Source organism: Syngnathus floridae, chromosome 6, assembly GCF_059516105.1.
Source record: "Syngnathus floridae isolate MCC-2025c chromosome 6, RoL_Sflo_1.0, whole genome shotgun sequence".
Taxonomy (NCBI): domain Eukaryota; kingdom Metazoa; phylum Chordata; class Actinopteri; order Syngnathiformes; family Syngnathidae; genus Syngnathus; species Syngnathus floridae.
The window spans coordinates 15514606-15535000 of record NC_142418.1 but is presented as its reverse complement, the minus strand read 5'-3'; the positions used below and the strand labels follow the sequence as shown (position 1 = coordinate 15535000).

General features: G+C 43.8%; 1 protein-coding gene and 1 long non-coding RNA gene across 3 annotated transcripts in view; one reads left to right on the top strand and one right to left on the bottom strand.

The window, feature by feature from the left end:
• Positions 1-20161, bottom strand: part of LOC148396838 (uncharacterized) — a 23086-nt gene extending 2925 nt beyond the window's left edge. Inside the window, exons 1-5 of the long non-coding RNA XR_015859146.1 lie at positions 19971-20161; positions 7345-7569; positions 6989-7138; positions 5367-5415; positions 1-1840 (exon numbers count right to left, since the gene is read on the bottom strand). The exon at positions 1-1840 is cut by the window's left edge and continues 2925 nt beyond it. This is a non-coding gene — a long non-coding RNA (uncharacterized LOC148396838). The remainder of the gene's footprint in view (positions 1841-5366; positions 5416-6988; positions 7139-7344; positions 7570-19970) is intronic.
• LOC148396839 (uncharacterized) lies at positions 13903-15486 on the top strand. Of its 2 annotated transcripts, XM_088378944.1 has the most exons (2): positions 13903-14526; positions 14644-15486. In XM_088378944.1, exons 1-2 carry the CDS (start codon positions 14132-14134, stop codon positions 15125-15127), a joined length of 879 nt encoding a protein of 292 aa, XP_088235070.1. In that variant the 5' UTR covers positions 13903-14131; the 3' UTR covers positions 15128-15486. The 2 variants fall into 2 exon arrangements, with proteins under 2 accessions (XP_088235070.1, XP_088235069.1); XM_088378943.1 differs by having other exon boundaries at positions 13905-15486.
• Positions 20162-20395: the final 234 nt, after the last annotated feature.

Genomic DNA, 20395 nt, shown 5'->3' with positions numbered 1-20395 from the left:
CTCACACTCACTCACTCTCACACTCACTCTCACACTCACTCTCACACTCACTCTCACACTCACTCACTCACACTCACTCACTCACACTCACTCTCTCACACTCACTCTCTCACACTCACTCTCTCACACTCACTCTCTCACACTCACTCTCTCACACTCACTCACTCACACACTCACTCTCACACTCACTCACACACACACTCACTCACACACACACTCACTCACACTCACTCACACTCACTCACACTCACTCACACTCACTCACACTCACTCACACTCACTCACACTCACTCACACTCACTCACTCACTCTCACTCACTCTCACTCACTCACTCACTCACTCACTCACTCTCACTCACTCTCACTCACTCACTCTCACTCACTCACTGAATGAATCGTTCACTCGTGCGGACACACAATGCACACCACCATATACAGGCAAACGAATAGCATCGACAATTTTACAAAGCACGGCCATTTTAACGAGCATGTAGACAGACAATGCTCTTAAACATATTTTTCTTTGAAATGCTAACAAGCCTTGCGACAAGAGAAAAGACATGTTTTCCCCATTAGACAATGCTATGGCTTGACATGGCGTTTTTTTTTTTTTATACAAATAAAGTATGGGTTCCTGTTCAAAATCACTGTAGCGGACATCAAATCTCATCTAAGCACCCAATCAGTCCCATTGCTCCGATATCATCCCCTTATGGTGTGTGTGATACATTAGCTAGCATTATAGTCCTTCAAGGTATCTCTCAGCATGTACATGCCATTTCTGGTTGAACAAGATGCTTGTTGTTATTGTGGTTGAAGCTGCATAGAACTACACGGCATCTTCATGGGTAAAGTCATATTAGAAACAGCTCTCAGTGTGACGCCGGCCGGCTCTGCGCCGCTGCACATTGAATGATAACACATTTGACTGTTGAGAACAGCATGTCCATGTTTAAGGGGGGGGGGGGGAGCGGTGTGGTCTCAGCTGCCAAAGCCTCAAAAATGACAGCCAATTCCACCTTCACAAAATAATAGCGCAGATGAATAAATTTGCCTTCAAATTTTGGCATTTTAGCATTGTTTGGCGAAGCGCTTCTTTCATAATCCCGCCACATTTGCGCGCAAGTCGTAGCAAAACGGTGGCTTTGCCCCTTCACGAGATTTGACAGCAAACTTTCAACATCTTAGTCAAATATGTAAACAATGTGTCTTTCTGAATCCAATCTGTCCTCAGGCCGTCCTCAGGGGGTACGTTTAATGATTCCAAAGATTAGGAACAGCCTGGCTAAAAGTGTGAAAAACACAAATAAACGGCGTTGGCTTCTGCGTTGCTGTCACCTTTCCTTTCGGCGAGGCCGCGGCACGCAAACACGGTGAAGGAAAAGAGTGGCCTCATATGGTTTCACTTTGAGGAATATTCCTTCGTCCACTCTCAAAGAGCTCATGTTTCCATCCGTGTAGGTGTGGTCTTCTATTTGGGTCACAACGGAGACCGGAATTCCCAAAGTGTCCGCGTGAGCAAAGTTTTTTTTTCTTTTTAATGAAGTGCTTGGTGATGGAAATGGGGCTGTGTTATTTTTATATGAAGGCAAAGATGTCGCCGCTTTACTGTGAGAGGTGTCCATCGAGTCCTTTCAGGAGACAGCTGGGCCTGCTCAAGAATCTTGATGCTGAAACCCAAACTCTCCTGTCAGGTTATCGGACTAAATAGTGCACGCTAACAGGCTTGTGTCGAGGGCAGAGGTGAAGCACGCAGACTTCTTTGGTGACTCGGTTTTTATGGCCTTCGCTGCTCTCGGTCCTTTAGAACTGCGCTTGGGTTTATCCTCGCAGGCATGAGCTATAAAAAAACAAATGACAAAAGTTACAATGCTGCTTTGAAGTCGGACTCATATTATTTTTGTCTTCAAGCTGTCATTCGGATCGAATAGAAGAGGCTTCAAGGTCTTTATTGGTACATAAAACAAAGACAATTATAAAACGAAATTACAGCAGTCTCATTGTGTAGGCGTAAAAAGCAGGATCAACAAGGATGTGCCATTCAATAATCCTCAGCTGAAATAGTTCCTGATTTTTTTTAATGTTATAGTCAAACTATATAGCCACCTGCCATCTAGTGGTCCACATTGGCATTACACTCAAAAGAAAGGCAAAAGAAAATGAATCTTTCAGTTTCTGTGAGCATTATTTTGTCACCGAGTATGTACATTAAACTAAGCGTGAAGAACAACATTGGCTTTCTAACTGGATCCCACAGACAAAAAAGCTTTATTCGGTTTGCGTCATCTGAACATCACCTTGCTGGAATGCTGATCATCAACAGATGTTCACTTCCGAGCCAGCTCGCCGCTGTAGCTCAAGACTAAAACATTTACATGTTTACCCTCACTGAAGCAATGAACTCAGTTGAACACAATTTTTTTATTTCAATCTCATGAGCCGATCGCTGTCAAATGAACACAAATCATGAACACACACGTGGTTGTACCGCGTCTCGCCACCAGGGTGATTAGGTCTGGTCTCTGGCTCTCATCAGCACACCCAGGACACGCTGGTGCATTCATTGCACCTTGTTTTCATTCCACTTTACCACCACCCAAAAAAAAAAATGTTTTCTCAAGTCTCAGCATTCCAGAAAAAAAGACATCCAAGCATTTGCACACACCGTGGCTTTCTGCAATTACGCCGCCCGGACATGAACATGTGCGCCGGTCGTTCTCTGGACAAGCAAACAGAATGTAGCTTTATTAAACATTTCAATCCATCTTGGACTGACTTTTTTTTCCCTCCCACAAAGAGCCTTATTACTCTGTTAGCACTGTAAAGCTCAGCCGGAAATATCAGGGCCTGTAATTATAGTCAGATGCCGAAGGTGACTGAATAGACTCGATCGGAACACGCCCTGAACGGACTAGCGAAGAGCCTGATCGCTTCTCTTCACTGCATGAGACACTTTGGGGCATTCGTGGACAGCTGGCAAGCTGCGGCACATCCCGAGCGTGCAGATGGCAGAGTTGTCTTACTGGAATCGCACTCGGCTCAACACCTGCCTACTATTACACTTGTCAGTATGCTGGCATGCTTGATCGGAATTTCATTGTCTTTGGCGGTTTTATCCGTGACGCTTATTAAAGTGTCAACTGATGCAGAGTTGCCAATCAGGCAAAATAGGTCAGGTAATATTCTTTCATTTTGTCGATGCAGGTAGAAGAATCCGTCTGCCTGCACTAGGATCGAATCGACCACCTGCGCCGCAACTTAGACCCGTTTTCACCTGGTCTAAAATCTAAATTCTACTTTCTGTCACCAAATTGTCAATTCAGGATATTAAAATGAAAACTTTTTTCCATTTGGGATACTTGACTCCCATTTCGACATGGTACGTTTATCTCCCTCAAAGTATTTCATTCCAGTCTAGATATAACCTTCTTTTTCATCCTGTTTTTCTTTCTGAACTGACTTTTGAGATTGCAGATTTGGATAAAAAGGGTAACACAACCTCCACATATCTCCCTCCCAGGAGCGTGCATGCATGGTCGGTATGGCGGTGACGGTGGGGGTTGCCCCTATGGCACCACTGTTGACCTCATACTAAAGGGATAACGCCGCTCTGACTAGCTGAGATTCTCGCACCACACATGCTGATGATGATGTTGTCGTTGGCTAATACGAGTCACCAGCAGCAGGTTACTGGAAGCCTCCACGAGCAAATAATTTCTTCTTGTATCCAATCCAGTGTCTGTTTCCCATTTTAAAATCAGTCACTTTACCACAGACCAATGACAAGCTCCGTTTGGGGGAGTAAAAACATTCTCCCCTCGTTTGATGTTGATATGATTCACAGCTCCGTTTCCAGCGGAGCTTCAGGATCGGCCGGCCTCAAAGCGGGAGGCCCGGGGCGCTTTGTTGTGGTGGGAAGCTACGCTGCTATCCGGCCGGCCATCTCTGTCGCGTGGATTTCGGGCCGCAGGAAAGTCAACACGGGGAGCTTCGCGAGAAATCCCTTCAACTCGGTGCTACCATCTTCCACAATCGTCTCTAAAGTATTGATGGCCGCGACTGTGACTCATATCATGACATCGTGGTCTCAGTCTTCCATCCAAGCGGCAAGAAGCTTGACCTCCTGCAACCCACATCGGTTCACCACGACAAACTTTCTGGCCCGCGGGGTTAAAGGTCAAAAGCCTCGAGCTGGGCCGCAGCCCGGGCAGCTGACATTTAAGCTTCAAGATCATACTCGGCAAGTTGATTTGTGAGGTTTATGTAGAGCATAGGCGGGATTGTCAAACAAAGCTGTTTATGGTTTGAGTGTTTACTGACTATGTCCTGCCTCGGGAAAAAAAAAATACATTTGCCAGCCTATTATCCTAAAACCGCACCGTGTTAGAGGTCAGGTGAGCTTCAGTCCCGGGACGAGAACATTTCAGAATCACGGCATGCCTTTTTTTTTGTTCCTAATTAGGTTGATGGCAACAGCAAAGTGGCACGTTGCAAATCGAAGACTTTTTGAAGAGCGCTCTCATAGGTCCTGCTGACCCCCAGGCTCGAGTAAACATTCCATTTGGCCTTCATGACTCGCCCGTAATTACCCAGACTGCCCCGGGGCCTGACTCACTCACTGCCCGGCCAGCCAACTGGCTCGCTGGATGATTTTTTTTCTCTCTAGCAGACACACAAGCACATATTACAATGAACATACATGCAAGATTCTCATGTAAAGTCACTCATAGAACTCAATGTGGAAAAAGCTTCATGTGCAAAATGAAAAATGAAACACACACACACTCACACATAAACACACACACACAAGACTGATTGTCCCCTGTCTGGCTCCACTCACTCATTATCTGTGTTCGTGCATGTCTGGGAACTTTAGCCTAGCGCACAAGCATTGCAGGCAAACCATTGGAGCCGTGATGATTAACCTTTAGGGCTTGAATGAAACATCGGAAAATGACACAAAAACAATGTCCAGACTCAAGCTTTTCAGCCACAAAACTTTTTTGAACGAGCTTTGGGATGAACAATATTGACTGGCAGGCATTTAAGGCCACTGCTCATTGTCAATGTGCACCACTAATCAGTGAAAATATATTTAAGCCCCCAGATATTTGTCAGAATGTATTTTCTGGTAGATATATTGATAATAATCAGGGTTGACTCAACCTAACCTGAATCTGTCACTACAATCTTCATTTCCTTCACATTTTGCAGCCACGCCAATAAGCAAAAAATAAATGTGTCGTTAGCTTGATGGATGTGTGTTTCCCGATCACCCGCACTTTTACTAACATGAAACCATAAATCACTTGTAATTAACTGTTGCTAAACAGCGATAAATTAAATGTATGTAACTGTGCTGTTACCTTAAATTTCATCAGTGTTTGTAAGCCATCAGTCAGTCATTTGTGCTGCCTGGGGAAAAAAAAAAAGGCAAAATGAGTTGCAGCAATACATAAATGTCAAAGGTTAATGCAACAATGCTGTTTATGTGAAACATCACTGGAATATTTTCAGAGGGTTCTGACACGAAGAAAGTCATTGCCGTTGTGTATAAAAAGTTGCTACACAAATACACCGGTGTCGCTGCTGTGAATGTAGTTAGTGTTCACACAAGGCCCTCTCTCAAATGTGTGTTTACACTGGCGGTCACATGTCTCGATCGAGGCAGAAGAAAAGCGCCATCACCTTCTTCCAGACAGATTAACCTTCACATTCAGGTTAACAGCCGTCATGCAGCACAGGAAATTCCTTTTGCACGTTACAGAGGGCTAAGCATTTTTTTTTTACTTGCATTAGCAGAATTCTGCTAATTTAGCTCTGCTGTGCTACAAGGAAAGTTGAGTCAAAAATTGTTCTGTAGGTCACCAATAATGTAAACATTCTGACTAGCATTATGTTTGTGGAATATGACGTTAGCATCTGTTTTTATCCATTTTAGAGGGCGGCCATTTTGCCACTTTCCGTCGACTAAAAATGACATCACAGTTGCTCAGGTAACAACCAATCATGACTCAGTTTGCAGATGTCACATGACCAAAAACACATGCAAATTTTAACAATTTTTGCTGTATTTGACAGTATTTGGTTACCTAGAAGTTAAGCTAATTTAAGTTTGTAACATTCACCAGCTCCATTAGGACTTACGCTAGTGCTAGCAGAGGTGTCCCAGCTATTTTTTACCACAGACATGCTAGTATTCTTTCCAACAAACCAGTTTGGACTATTTTCACTTTATGTACATTTTGCATCATAGAAATCAGCTGTGTTTCCATTTGGTGCGGCATTGTCAAGGCTTCTCTTCAAGGCTTTGGCTCTCCCCGCTGAGACCTTATAAGGAGGCTTGCTCATCAACAGAGTGGGACATTTGATCCTCGCAGACAAATGGAGAGCACTTAGGCTGGAAACAGTGGGCTGGCGGAGGGGGGGCGGGCGGCGGTGGCTGGTGGCTGGTTCTAAGCCACCATGGTTAACCATCCTGGAGATATCGCTCACACGTCTCCAGGCGCTTTTCCAATGACTTAAATGTGTGGAAGAGTTCAAAATGGCTTTTTGCCACGCAGCATTAAAATTCACTGAAAGAAAATCTCTGCTGCTAACATGCAAGCAGCACACGTTGCCTCAGCGCCCCCCACTGAAATCTGAAAAGTGGCAGGTGTTCTCCGTCTTCGCCGCGACACGTCACATCACAGATAAAAGCGACAAATACGTTCATTCCCCCATTGCTCTTGACAGCAATAGTGACGCTCCACGTCGGGAAAAACAGCTGGCCCGAGCCTCTCCTCTGTCCGTCACTCTAAGAGCTGAGTCAACAACACGAAGTGGTCGGAATTAAGTAAATACGAAATCTACTGAGCACCATCGCAGACAGTCGACCGTTATCACAACGAGCTCTTTGACAGGCATCGCGAGGTCGACTGCCAACAGTTTACATGAGGGAATTTTTTTTTTCTCCTCTGACGTGTTGGCGAGACGTTCCCCGCGTTACCTTCGTTCTCTCTTGGCCCACCGTTGAACTCGAGGGGTGCAGGCCAAGCGTAGGAGTCGATGACTAGAGGATTAGCTTCATTGACTCGTCGGAGTGACCTCACGCTCTTATCAGCCGTCGCCTTTGGATTCGTCACGAGTTCTGCATCACCTGAGTCGAGAGGGGGGGGGAGAATTGCAACGGTGTTAAGTGAGTGCCGCAGCTGTGTGGCCGGCGGGCAGGTGGGCCGAGCCCCCGACACTTAACGGTTAGAGTCCAAGCTGAGGCCTGTTCGTTGCTCGTAAAAGACATAGCGGCAAAATGCAAAAAATGTATCATTCCATTTTATGATTCTTATGTAATCATTCCATTCGTACAGTTTCTCCCCTTGTTGGATCCTTGCGGCGGCCGGACGAGTTGATGACAGGCCCTTCAGCGAACAGGCTGCTTGGCTCGGCCGTTCATCTTGCCGTCTCGAGGGCGCTGACAGCTGGAGATGCTGATGGAACAATAGCAGCACGAAGAGCTCCAGCAGAGAAAGATGGCGGCCAAAGGCCTTCTCTTGGCTCCAAGGCGAAGTTAAAGTCTTTCATGTCTATTCTCTGCGGAATTGGGATTAGAAAGGCAAAGTTAATACTTAGTGTACACCTTTGTGTTAGGGGCAAGAGGAAGCCCCGCCCCCTGTCTCTCCCTACTAAACATGAAATTAGCTTCAGTGGCCATTTGTTCGTTCTATTTTTAGATTTAATCATCTTGACATGAAATATAACTGCAGACCGATACCAGTAGATTCTTCCAGAACTTTTGATAGATAAAACCGTAGTAATTATGCTCTGAAGAAAACATGCTGTTACTAAAACTTTTTTTAGCCTGGAAGAGGAAAAAAGTGAAACCACATGACTCGGCAAAATCAAAGCGAATTGGATTCGTCCCGCTGTGCTTTGCTTAATTAATCCATGTCAGACTTTGGTTGCCCGTGAAAATGTTGCATACAATTTTTTTTTTTTGCCTCAGCTCAGCAGCATATAAATATTCAATTGCACTTGGCCGCCTGAGGCTGCTGCTAATCCTCCTCCGAGGTCGCTGTCAAGCAGGAACATATTTGAGGGCAGCTGGGTAATAAATCTAAGCGTGGCTTTCCCGAGCCCGTTATGCCGGGCGACAAAGGCTGTGACGGGATTCGTGCGCCGGGGACTGTCACCGCCGACAACCGGATGGTGTCAAGCAACAACGGAAACATGGCGGCAGCAAGCACGGGCAAAAAATAAGGCGCTTGGATTCCGATCCACCCTTGACCGTAGCAACGTCAACAACATTTGTGGTTGTAAAACAGCTTGACCCGCCACAATATTTCACCGGCAACACTTTCATGTGTGCTGCACTTCGTCGTCGGGTACGGGCGGAATGCGAGGAATGGCTGAGCGCTCTCTTATGAGCACGCGTAATCCCTCCGAGGACAGACGAGTCATGCCGTCTCTTCCTCGGGTGCTATAAAGAGTCATTTATTCTCACAGGGACGAGAGGAAGAGTGTCGAGGTGTGGATTTTGGATCATGCCGAGCCAAGTTCATCCGAAATGGTAACTTGGTTGACCTGATTGTTGTGCTTCACGCACAATGACTGCCAAAAAAGGTCACCGGCATAGTTGAGCCTTGCTAGAAAAAAAGAAAAAAAATCCAAGTTTATATTCCCAACCCATAATCAGTGTGTGACGATCTAAATTGGAGCAGAAAAGCAACAGGTTGACCTTTGACCCCTTCTGGTCCACCGCGGCCTGACGACCCCTCTGCTGATGTCAATTAGGGTTTGCTCACCCAACGTCCGCAAGGTCAGCGCGGGGCCAAAGTACCTGTGAGCCGGGGTCACGGAAAGGATGGAAGAATTTGAAAGCCTGATAACGTTTGGCTTTTATTAGCGGTGAGGGTCGGGTCACTGTTACGCCGGAAAGGCGGTCTCGCTCCAACGGGTCGGGACAGTGCCGAGTCTCCGAGAGCGGAAAGAAGGGAAGACGTCGCTATCAGATAGCATGTTGTGAGCGACGACGTTAGCAAAGTGCCGCCGGCTGGCTTGAGACGTCGCGCTAGTTTGGGACGCTAATCAACCAGTGTGTGTGTGTGTCTTGTGTGTGTCCACGGTGTTGTGCGGCACAGCCGTTTTCACTCACACTGGAGAGTATGATGACTGACGGGAAATGCAGTATGTAAACAAATGCTATTTTTACCCCGCTCCACCACACTGATGCTGACGGGGCTGAAAACTCCAGCCACTAACCACACAAAATAAAATTTAAAAAAATCACAGTAATGTAATAATCAAGTTGAGATCCTTGGAAGGACAAAAAAAAAGTTTTTCCACAATCTTGCGTTCAACAATTACACAATATATTTAAAAAAAATCAAAGCTAATATTGATTTTCATTTTTTTTCCACGCTTTCACTTTTCAAGCAGAAATTAATTTTTGGCATTATCTTCCCGTAAATCTCTGCCAAAGGAACGTGTTGACAGTTTGTTGGCCTCAAGTCAAGCAGGGAATGTAATTTTGTGGGACGGCGTGTTCTCGCCGCCGCGTGTTGTTCCCTTCATCATCTTTCCTGCATTTACGCCGCGACTTCATCGCTAATATTGAATTTCTCCCTGTTGGCATCTCATCACCACTGGCCACGTATCGGTATGCAAAATCGTGTCTAAGGAACGACGATTTCCGAATGGCTTTTGCAAACATCATTTGATCGCGTTGTTTATCCTGAGAACTTGTGAGCACTTATTCATCGTCCCAAAGAAAAACATCAATTTATTTCCAATGGCTTTTGGTGGATTTCGGAGCTATCGATGCTATTTGGTCAAGACTTTTGGGAATGTTAGCGCAAACATAGCAGACTGAGAGTTTATAAGAACTGTGATATCCTCAGATTATCCATGAACTCTGCGTTACCTGCGCTCGCTAAGCTATACTTGGCTGGCTGGGGTTGACACTGAGATCAGGTCATATAACACATATTGCTGGCTCATATTTTATTATTTTTCAGATTAGAGAGGGATTAGTTTTTTCTTCGTTTTGCCTATAAATGGCAGATAAGGTTTCCATTCAGATTTTTATTTGGAGCCCCTGAACCGCATCCAAATTTTACAAGGGAAGCTTTTGGTGTGCAATCGCAATATAGTCCCGCTGTACAAGTTACCATTAGGACTGTAACTGATAATTGATTATTTTGTCGAATTAATCGATTAATCATGTGTTGTTTTCTCCAGAGTACTTATTTGAGTGCTATTTTCAAAGCTTAACGTTCTTCGCTTTTGCGCGGTTACAGCCAGGCCTCTGTGAAAAGTCGACTCTGCCAGCTGTGTCAATCTTAGGTTAGCTTAGCCATTAGCATGGCTGGTCGTCTTGTGAGAAATGTATCCTATTCGCGACGACAATTATTGACTTAGAAGCGAATTCACGGTAGGCAGCCGATGCCCGTTGCTAGCTAGATGCTACAACGTAATGAGCACAGCGCTAATTTCTGAGAACAGAAATTGGAGAGTAGCTGTTGTTAAGAAGCTGAAGTCGTTTACCAAAAATAATTAGCGATTAATCGTCTATTATTCGTCGCCCCTCTATTGGATATGTATTGAAGCAGTGACATTGGCAAGTTGTAAACAAACTCTTGAGGAGAGTGAAAGTGAAGGCCTATCATGAGATCAGCAGAGGTTGAGAGGCCTCTGTGGCATGTGCAAGCTTTACTGTTTTACAACAACATCTCATTCTTATCGTTGACCACGCCGCATTCCTGTCGGGGGCAGACCGAGTTTCGTCGCCCCCCCCTCCCAAAGTCTTCGTTCATAAGATTTACAATTGCGCTGACAGTATCTGTAATTTGTAGGTGGGCGTTTGGAGCCAGTAGCAAGCCAAACATTTGGCAAAAACGGAAGCCCAATTGTTTTGAAGGCCAACGGCTCTCTGTTTGTTCATTTACGACATTTCTGGTTGTATTCAAAATGAAATCAAAGGCAGCAAATGTACTGCAGAGACCAAAGGAAATTTTATTTTCAGTTTCTTGCGCAACTTTTGTCTGACTTCCTTTGTCCAAAAATAGTTGAAAATACTACATCCGATTTTGGTAACTCTGCTGTGATCAAGCAAGGCGCTACAAAAAAAAAAGAGCATCACAGACAAATGAAGAGGATTTAAAGTCACTGCTGAATGGATTTGTGTTCCAGCTGAGATAAGACGTTCCCTACATGAGGCCACGCGAAGGCCTCGGTGATAAAACATTTATGAGGCACAGCTGGTTTTTTTAAGCCAAGTTTAATGAGAATATTCCACATCTGAGACGAAGAGAGCGGACACTTCATTAGGTACACCTGCGCAATCTAATGAGGGCCGACGCGCCGAGAGCAGAACACAAAAACGTGCAAACAGAATTGAAGACTACTTTCCCTTCGGCACGTCAGGTTTTTTTTTTCCCGAGATTATTTATCGCTGTTTATGTAGATAGAATCAGCTGACGCCGCACCCATGAGGCCGTCCGTCTCTTCTCAAACACAAGCTTATCAGCAAGAAACCTCAAAGGTATCATCTTCAGTCCTTGGTCATCACCCAGATCATTTTTTGGATGCAAGTTTGTTTTTGATCCACATCAAGTAAACAGATTGAAAGCGCCATGACCTCTAGCAAAGGAGAGCAGTTTGTTTTTGTTTGCAGAGGATAAAGAATATATGCCTATGAGCATTGGAGCAAAAGGCTCCAGGTCTTTTGTTTAAACTTGAACTCCAAGTGACCGACGGGAGGTTTGTTCTCGGCGGAGATGGAAATGAGTGATCGCCCGCCGTGCAGTGCCTCCCCGTTGCACATCAAAGATGCTCGCCCCGCCCTCGCAGATATTGTGCCTCAGTGACCAAAAGCAGCCGGTCCGAGCATGACCAACATGACACAACCTCCTTGGTGACGGCAAGCGCGATAAGCCCTCGGGCCCAGCGTTGCGTTTGAAGCCCCCCCACCCCCTCTCATTTTTCTCCTCCTTCTCCTTCCAGACAATTTAGAGAAGCGTGTAATGCAAGAGGAAATATCAACGGTGATCTCTTGAACTCTGTCATAAAACAAAGGTCTGTTTTTTCTCTCTTCGGCCAGTTTGGGGGAAATAGCGGGAGCTCAGAGGGAATGCATGACAAACGCTTGTTTCCGTACTTGTGTGGGAGATAGACATCTTGTCCATAATATCATCCCACATCTTCACGCCAGCAGTTTTTAAATGTTCTCATTCACTTTTTGTAACCTGCAACTAATTTCCAACAATAACTGTCTGGCATGTATGAAATTCAATTAAGCAATAATGTCATGTAAAATCCTAACACATGAAAATATTCATATAATTTGCCAAAATATTTTTTTAAATTCTACACGTCTTTTGCCAAACATCAATCATAAATAATGACATATTTATTTTTAAAAATAAATTATTCACATTGTTATGCACTTGATTAAAAATAAATCAGAATCAAATCAATAAAATTAATTTTGCTGGCTAATCAGGTTAAGTAATGCTCATTTGTATTTCACACAAAGTACTGCTAGTAGAAAAATTTGCATCAATACAATCAAAATAGAATTTAAAACAGTAACGAGTATTAACAAGCCTAATGCATTCAAAGAACATTTTTTTTTTTCTCCCATAATTAATCTTTAATTGGAAGCTTAGGGAAAAGCCCAAAGTTAAGCAGATCAACTCCTAATTGCTGACTGGGAGCAGGGAATTCTCTAATGTGCTTACTGCCACTGTTAAAAAAAATACATTTAAAAGTGGCCAGGATTAGTGGCTGGGCTCGGCTGAGCTCGGCTACCACCGCTGCCCTCTGCGCCAAACACCAAATGCCCTTTTCATTGGGCAGAGGCCCAAAGAGTCTGTCTGCGGGTTAATTGGCCCCCTTTCCAGCTTTCAGTCTGCTCGGCTGATGTGTAATTTAGAGGCCACAGATGGAAGCTGACAGCGGGATGCTCCAGAGCCGCTTGGACCAGACGTGACTCGTTTTTAGAAGACCTTTGGGGATGAAAACGTGGTGCCTCCTTTCCGTTCCCGTGATTCAACGAGTGCTCGGAATATTCTCTTTTTGTTGTTTGTCCTCAAGTAATTTATTTTCATTTTTATTAAATAAAATTGTATTTATTTTTTCCTAAAATAAATAGTCAACTTCCAATGATTAATATAATACAAATCTAGAATCACAGCCATAAGTGCATCTCCAAGTTAAAAAAGACACAGATGGAAAGTTTACACAAAGACTATCATTTGTGGCATGATGAAGGAAAAAAAAAAAAAAAAATAAAAGCTGACTCGTGGAATGCTTCGGTGACATAACTATCATTAAAGCAAAGAAACTTATTACATGTTAATTATATGACATAAAACAGCAGCGTGCTCTTCTTTGGCAACACCTCGTTCTTATTTGCCAGTTGGCCCGATCATCTTGGACAACATTTGCGAAGAGGAATTCGCTGCATTTGGCCCCCCTGCGGACATAGCTGACATTTTACATGCATCTGTTGCCTCGGGGAAGGAAAATGCGTAATGACGGCGAAACAGAGCCAAACAGGTGTTGCCGCTCTGCCCATTTTTGACGCGACAGAGATTTACAGAGCCGTCGCTAATTGTCGGAAATTAGAGAATGCCAGGTTAGTCCGACGTCGACGCTGTTAGCATTGTCGACGTCAATGTGCTTTACTGGAAACACTGCTGGGGGATTTTTAGATAACTTTGAATCGGATGACTGATTTATGTCATTTACCTCATAAAAAGTTTTATAAACCAGAATTAATTTTGATTATGTGTCTGCTACGGTCATTTGAAAGCTTTGACTCTTTTCCCACAAAGACCCGCCCACATCAAACAAGCTCCGCCCTCTCAGGTCGATGGCTCAGTAATTCATTTTCTTTGCTTTCTGTAAAATATTATTCATTATTGTCATAGGGGAACTGGATTACCAAAACCGTCCATGCAAGCACGGGACGCTTGTCTGTGAGTGTTGCAACACGACAACACTCGCCGGCGTCTCCGGGAAGTGAAAGTGGACTTGATCAGCGCAAGTTCCTTCCTCTAGAAGATCTACAGGTTTCACAATGTACACTTGTTCCCAGTAGCCTCCTACACTGCTTGTTAGCTTTCTGTCTCCTTTTTTTACATCTCGAGTCATGTACGCCGCCGTCATGCTCTTCGCGATGGCTCTGCGTGGCTCCTTTGCGAGCGCCGACAAGGACGCGTGTGACTTGTACGCCGCCGTCGGACAAAAGGTGGAGCTTCCCTTTGTTTATAACCAACTGGCCAACACGGACGCCCTGAGCTGGACTCACAACGGCACCATCGTTTTCAACCGGGAGCAAACCAGAGTGTCCGTCGGGAAACCGGAGGACGTCTCCAAGACCGGATCGCTCTTGTTGAAGAACCTGAAGCTCTCCAGCGGGGGTTTGTACCAGGCCATCGTGCGCAAACCCAACTGGACCCTGGTCAGCGAGTGGACCGGCCGTCTCTGCACCTTGGACAAGGTGCCGCAACCGCGACTCGGTTACCTCTGTGACCTGCAAATTGGGTTTGTCAATCTAAGCTGCCACGCGGCCAATCCTCACGATTTGTCCTTCTCGTGGTCCGTCAATGATATCGTCTTATCGGGTGCCACCAAGCAGACTTTGAACGTATCGCTGGACAGGGAGAAGAGTTTCACGTGTAGGGTAAGGAACAGATTCAGCACGGAGAAGAGCGACACTGTTCGTCCACTTTGTAAAAATCCACCGACGACTTCACCGGCGATGCCGTCAACTCTGTCTTGTTTGACATCCAAAACGGTCATCACCATACTGGCGGGAGAAGCAGCGTTGTTTCTTCTTCTGCTCGTCATCGTCGCCGTGTTGTGTCGCCGGCCAGGACGGGATGATATGCGCCTTTCGGGGAAAGAAGGCTTCAGAATGGTTTCCGTAAAACAGCAGAGATCTGAGCTCAGCAGCCCAGATTACGAAACCATGAACCCCGCTGACGTTGGCGCTCCAGGCTTTCCAGGACCTTCCTCCAGAATTCGCCACCCGAGTGCTTCGACGCCCGGTGAAAACCTTCCACAGCCTGAGCAAGCTGCAACCAAAGACCCCTCACCTGTGCCAAAACCCAGGACCAAGAACCCCCAGACACCAAATATGTGAAGTTCTTAGAGGGCAATGAATCGATTGCAACTGGACCTATCTGGTTGTCTTAGAAGACGTTTCGTCTCTCACCCAAGCAGGCTTGATCAGGTGAGATCTGAAACGTCTTCTCGGACAACCGGAAGAGTCCAGATTGATGTGTTCTTTGAATTCAGTTTCGTGGGACAGAAATTATCCGCATGCGTGTGTAAATTACGCTTGTAGTCATGATGTCAATGGACGCGGAAGAAATTTTTCATCAAGACCTCAAGAAAATGTGTGGTTGTCATCTCCATGTTATAAATATTACTGCACGCCATGTCGATGTAATAATGTTTAACATATGTATAATAAATGTATCCATGTGTGTTTTAATTTCATGTTGACGTTAAGACATCCATGGAAAAAAAAACAACACTTCTCACCATCTGGTTAAATTTGGCCTATTTTGGAGGTGGAACTAACTATTATCAGCTTTCTTAAAGATTTCTATAGATAAATGTATCATTAAAATTCTTTAAATAAAATACTATTAATTTTTTTAATTTTAATTGTAAATTTTGTATTTGTCTTTTTTTGTAAATAAATTGTAAATTTAACATTTGTAACAACTCATGTCAAACCCCAAAAAATGTTTAGATTCAATTAATTTCACAACGTACTCGAAAAAAAACAGCGTAATTTTGCATTGATATTTGACTCATTCTAGCAATTCCATTCTTCGACGGCGTTGCGGAGAAACAAAGTCGATTTTCCATTTCAAACTCGGCGCAGTAAGCGGCTTATCTGTGTCAAACACCAGCCTTTGTTCCGGCTTCTTACATTTTCAACATTCTCTTGGTGAAAATGTGCTTGCTTGCAAGAAGTTATTAAAAGAAGCAACAAGCACCACAAAAAAAAAATCAACAGAGGAAAGGATTAGCTAAGGCAAATATCTATTATCCGCAACGGGCAAGTGTTAATCCGCACATGAAAGTGTCCGCCGTCTGGCCTAATGCTGTGTGACAGCCTCATAATGGAGCACGGTGGCAGAAAACCAACTCGCAATGTCATCTTTTGTCCACGCCGGCGCACCGATCCGTTTGGGAGCGCCGAGCCCGACGACGCTTCTCCAAGAAGCCGGCGCGCCACTTCCGATTTTGTTTAATGAAACAAATCTCATATGCATTCCGCAGATTAGCTCTGAGACGGCGTCGACCTTTTTGATGGCGGCGTGCGGGTAAAACCAAAAAAAGTGGCTCAATTACCCTCGGAAAGTATTTATGCCCGCGTCAGATGGATCGCGAGGCCGCCCGCCATCTGCCAAGTCTGCGGAATGTACCGAGCAAATCAGAAAATCAGAGGTTAGCGGACGCTGCAGGCTGTTTGGAATCAGATTCGTCGGGGAGGGAAACGGTTTGCATTCTTGCTCAACAGTTTGTTTATCTCAAGCCAATTTGGATTTTTTAATGATGTCGACCCAAGATGAGGGATTCAAATGAGGTCAATTGAAAATGAATTGAAATTCTCACGCATGACTCGATTCTACTTTGAAGTTTTTGTTTGAAAAACAATTTTTTGCGGGGGGGTTTCCGCATGACAAAAGTTGCAGACTGGTTGTAAAAGTGCATTCAAAAGTCCGCTTATAATAGTCTACGGGCTGCAATCATTAAAGTAGTCAGGATGTTGCTCACTCTTTTATTTGTCGCCAGGTGGAATTCGCCGCTTTGTATTTATTTGGGATGCGTTTATGAAATCCAGGTGAAGCCCCTACTCGCCATCAGCTGTCGACTCAAAAGTTCAGTCGGCCGGTGCTTTTTAAAGCCTTTAAAGCTGCACTATCATTTCCACCGGCTCTCTAATAAAAAGGCTTCTATCGGGGCAAATTACCCATCCATGCTCTTGCACCTGATAGAAATCAGATGGAGGAAAGAAAAAAAAAATCCAACTTGTACTTTAATCAGCATCTCGTGTGTACACACGACATTTAGCAAATGTAACATTCTTGTGCCAATGTTAACTTAAAACGTGGCACTGAATACAATTTTTTTTTTTGTATTTTGGCTGGGGTTTGTCCCAGATAGCCAATATGGCTTTTTTGGTGTAGATAATTTGAGGTTTAAGTTTTTGAGAGAAAAGGGGAGCCTTTTTTTCGGCCTTGTTACGTATTTATGCGGGGGATAACGGCGTGTCGGTGAATCCGTGCGACAAAAGATGAGAGAGGTGTAAAGGTGTGACGGGGGGAGCCTGACAACGCAGCGTTTTTGCTTTGGCTATGTGACGTCTATCTCAGGAAGCATCAGTGCAACACAACGGGAGGCCTCGCTGTGTGGCCCGGCTTCTTCCCTTTGAAAGCCACTCTGGTTCCGAGCTAACCTCACCTGGAAAAAAAAAAATGCTTTTAAAAGTACTTTTATCTCTCAAATAGATAAGCCCAATAATGTGTTTGTATTTTGTTCCTGGTTACCATGGAGATGAGCTGGGCTGTTTTTCTTCCAGAATTGCTCAGGAATAACCTTGTCAATTGAAATCTAAAGTCAGTCATGAAGCTAGGTTGATTGGAACTTTCTGATCACCTTTAAAATTTAATGCTAATTGGTATGCTACCATATAGCAACTTCCATTTTGTTGACCACTGCAGCCCATTCAACAACAAACGCTCATTGCTAACATTAGCCTACACGTCGCAGTGCCTTCAGCGTTAGATACTATAGTGTCGAACTCCTCTAAAATAAATTGTTTAATAGCATATAATATTCTTGGGCTGATATATTCAATGTGTTTTTTTCCCTGTGGTATTATTTAGAATCAGAACACATGTAATCACATGTCTAACACATCTTCCAGGCCAATAAATCTTAGTCAAATGAGCTCCTTATGGCGGCTGATAGACATTGACGCTTCTTACGCCAGCAAAACGTGCAGGCGAGCAGCTGGGAGGTCGACGTCGTGACTCACAAATCCCATTTAGGCCGTTACGTAGCGTGTGAGGGGCTCGTGAGAGTCCTTTTCACTTATATTTCAGGCAAGGTACCGAGATGTTCTTGTGAAACGCAGTTGATTTGCAAGCGTGTTTTGAACCGACGAGGGGACGTTAAATGCACGCTAGTTACGTTTCATGTTTGCGAACAGCTGTTGTTGCTCATCGGGCGAAACCTCAAGTTCGGTATGTGTGTAATTTTTCTAAATTATATGTAAATCACTCTGACACATAAGAGAATGGATTTTTTTTTTTATTTGATTTATGGAACTTTTACATATATACAAAAAAATGCAACTTAACAGCACTTCCATTCATTTATCTGAAGACACCTTACGCTCTTGCTTTGACACCAAATATTAATACTGCCCAAAAATGGTAAGTAGGATGTTCGAAAGCAATTGTTCAAAATACATGATTAACCGTGAGAAATTTCTTGCGGTCACATAGGTCAACGTGAAAAACAGAACAGTTACCTTTTTTTTTTTTTTTTTTAAAGTCCCCTTACTGCATGAACCACAACATTTAAACCCCTCCAGAGTGTTAAAGCTGTTAAAAATAATTAGGCCACCTTTCTCCAACTCCACTAGTTTTGTGGAGGGTCTTGACTATCGCCTATGAGGACCTTTGCCGCCTTTTTTCCAAACTATGCTGACAAAGAGCAACATTTTCCAGGCGGAAAGTATTTTCCATGAGGAAAACACTGTGCCACTGCTGCTAATTGTGTGCATGTCCTCGTTTAACTCAGTATGGGTAAAACGTCTTGGATCAAAATCTTGACCCAACTGGGCCAAATCCTCAACCCATTGCGCTGGGTATATAAATGACCAGACATTTGCCTTGGGTCCTTAACCAGCACTTCCTCAATCATTTTGAGTCCAATATCATTCATCAAATCAAAATGACCACTGAACAAACCTCCATGAAATTTTAAAGATGAGCTGAAAATTGTGAGTACGCATGACGGCCCCTCCCAGGGGTCCAACATGGAAACCGTTTGGCTCTGAAATATTTCCTGGGTGGCAGCAGTGTCTCGGTGCACATGTGTGCGGGGGCTTTCGCGGATTTTCGAGTAGACACGGAGCATTAAAGATGAATTTGATACAGGGGAAGACCAACTGTTGCGTTGTGGGGTGTCTGCGAGATAAGAGTTATGGACTTGATCGGTTTTATGTTGAATTATTGAGAATGTGTTGATTCTTTTTTTAAAAGTAAGATACCCAAATAATAATAATACATTCAAAAATTTTCAAAAGAACTGTTCATTATAAATATTTATTTATTAAGGGGCAGTGAACTAAAAAAAAAAAAAAACATTCTACATGCCATTTGTGCCGGTAGTTACATGTTGTTTTGCCACCATCTGTCAGCAGTACTTGGTAATTACACTACATTTAGGCCATCCCCGTCATGGAATCATTAATTCGTGTACTTTAATAATTTTTTATCATTAATCAAAACTTTCGTTTTTCTTTTGATAATTATATATTTTTATTTAATTATTCTGCGTTTTGAATTTTCTAATCATTACAATTATTAAATAAATGTCTTCATGATAATTTTTCCACTTTTTCTTTTAAATGATTATTTTTATTTAATTGATTTTTTTAGTTTCATTTCGGAAAGGATATTTTTATAATTACGTACTCCAGTGACGTGCGGTGAGGTTCATGACGGGGGAGGCACTAACGTCACCCCCCGGGTAAAATTTGTCCGGCACCTCATAAAAAAGGTTGGGGAACGCTGCTCTAGTGTGGCTTATTCATTATTTAATTTGAACTATTTTAATTAAAATCTCATATCAGCAGTCTTCACATAAAAACACTCAATAAAGCATGTTTTCTCTCGTGCGTACCACTTTGTTTGAAAAAGACATGCTCCTAAGTCCCGTTGTCCGAATCATACCTTTTAACTCCGGAGTTGCTCTTCCTTTACTGATGACCTCCTGCTTCGACCGAAAATCCATCGTTGAAAATCGTTTGGATACGTAATCCTCCATTGTAAAACGAAATGTAAAAACAGAGGAAGAAAAACAAACAAACAAAAACCCGAAATGTAAAACGAAAAAAATGGACGACGGCTCCTCAGGTGTTCACTGTAATTATCTATGAGATCTCTTATTCTACAGGTAGGCACATGAAGCATCCCGGGATCACTAGCACCCCCTGCCGTAAGGCTGGAGAACCTTTTTTGTAGCCAGCCGTGTGATTACGCAATCCTTAGAGGAGGCTAGACAGGAAGTTGGCTCCTCGAAGCGAATCGTCTTCGTTTTTAAAATAACTATAAAAATTCAGCAATTTTGGTTCAAAATGATTCAAAATTATTTAAAT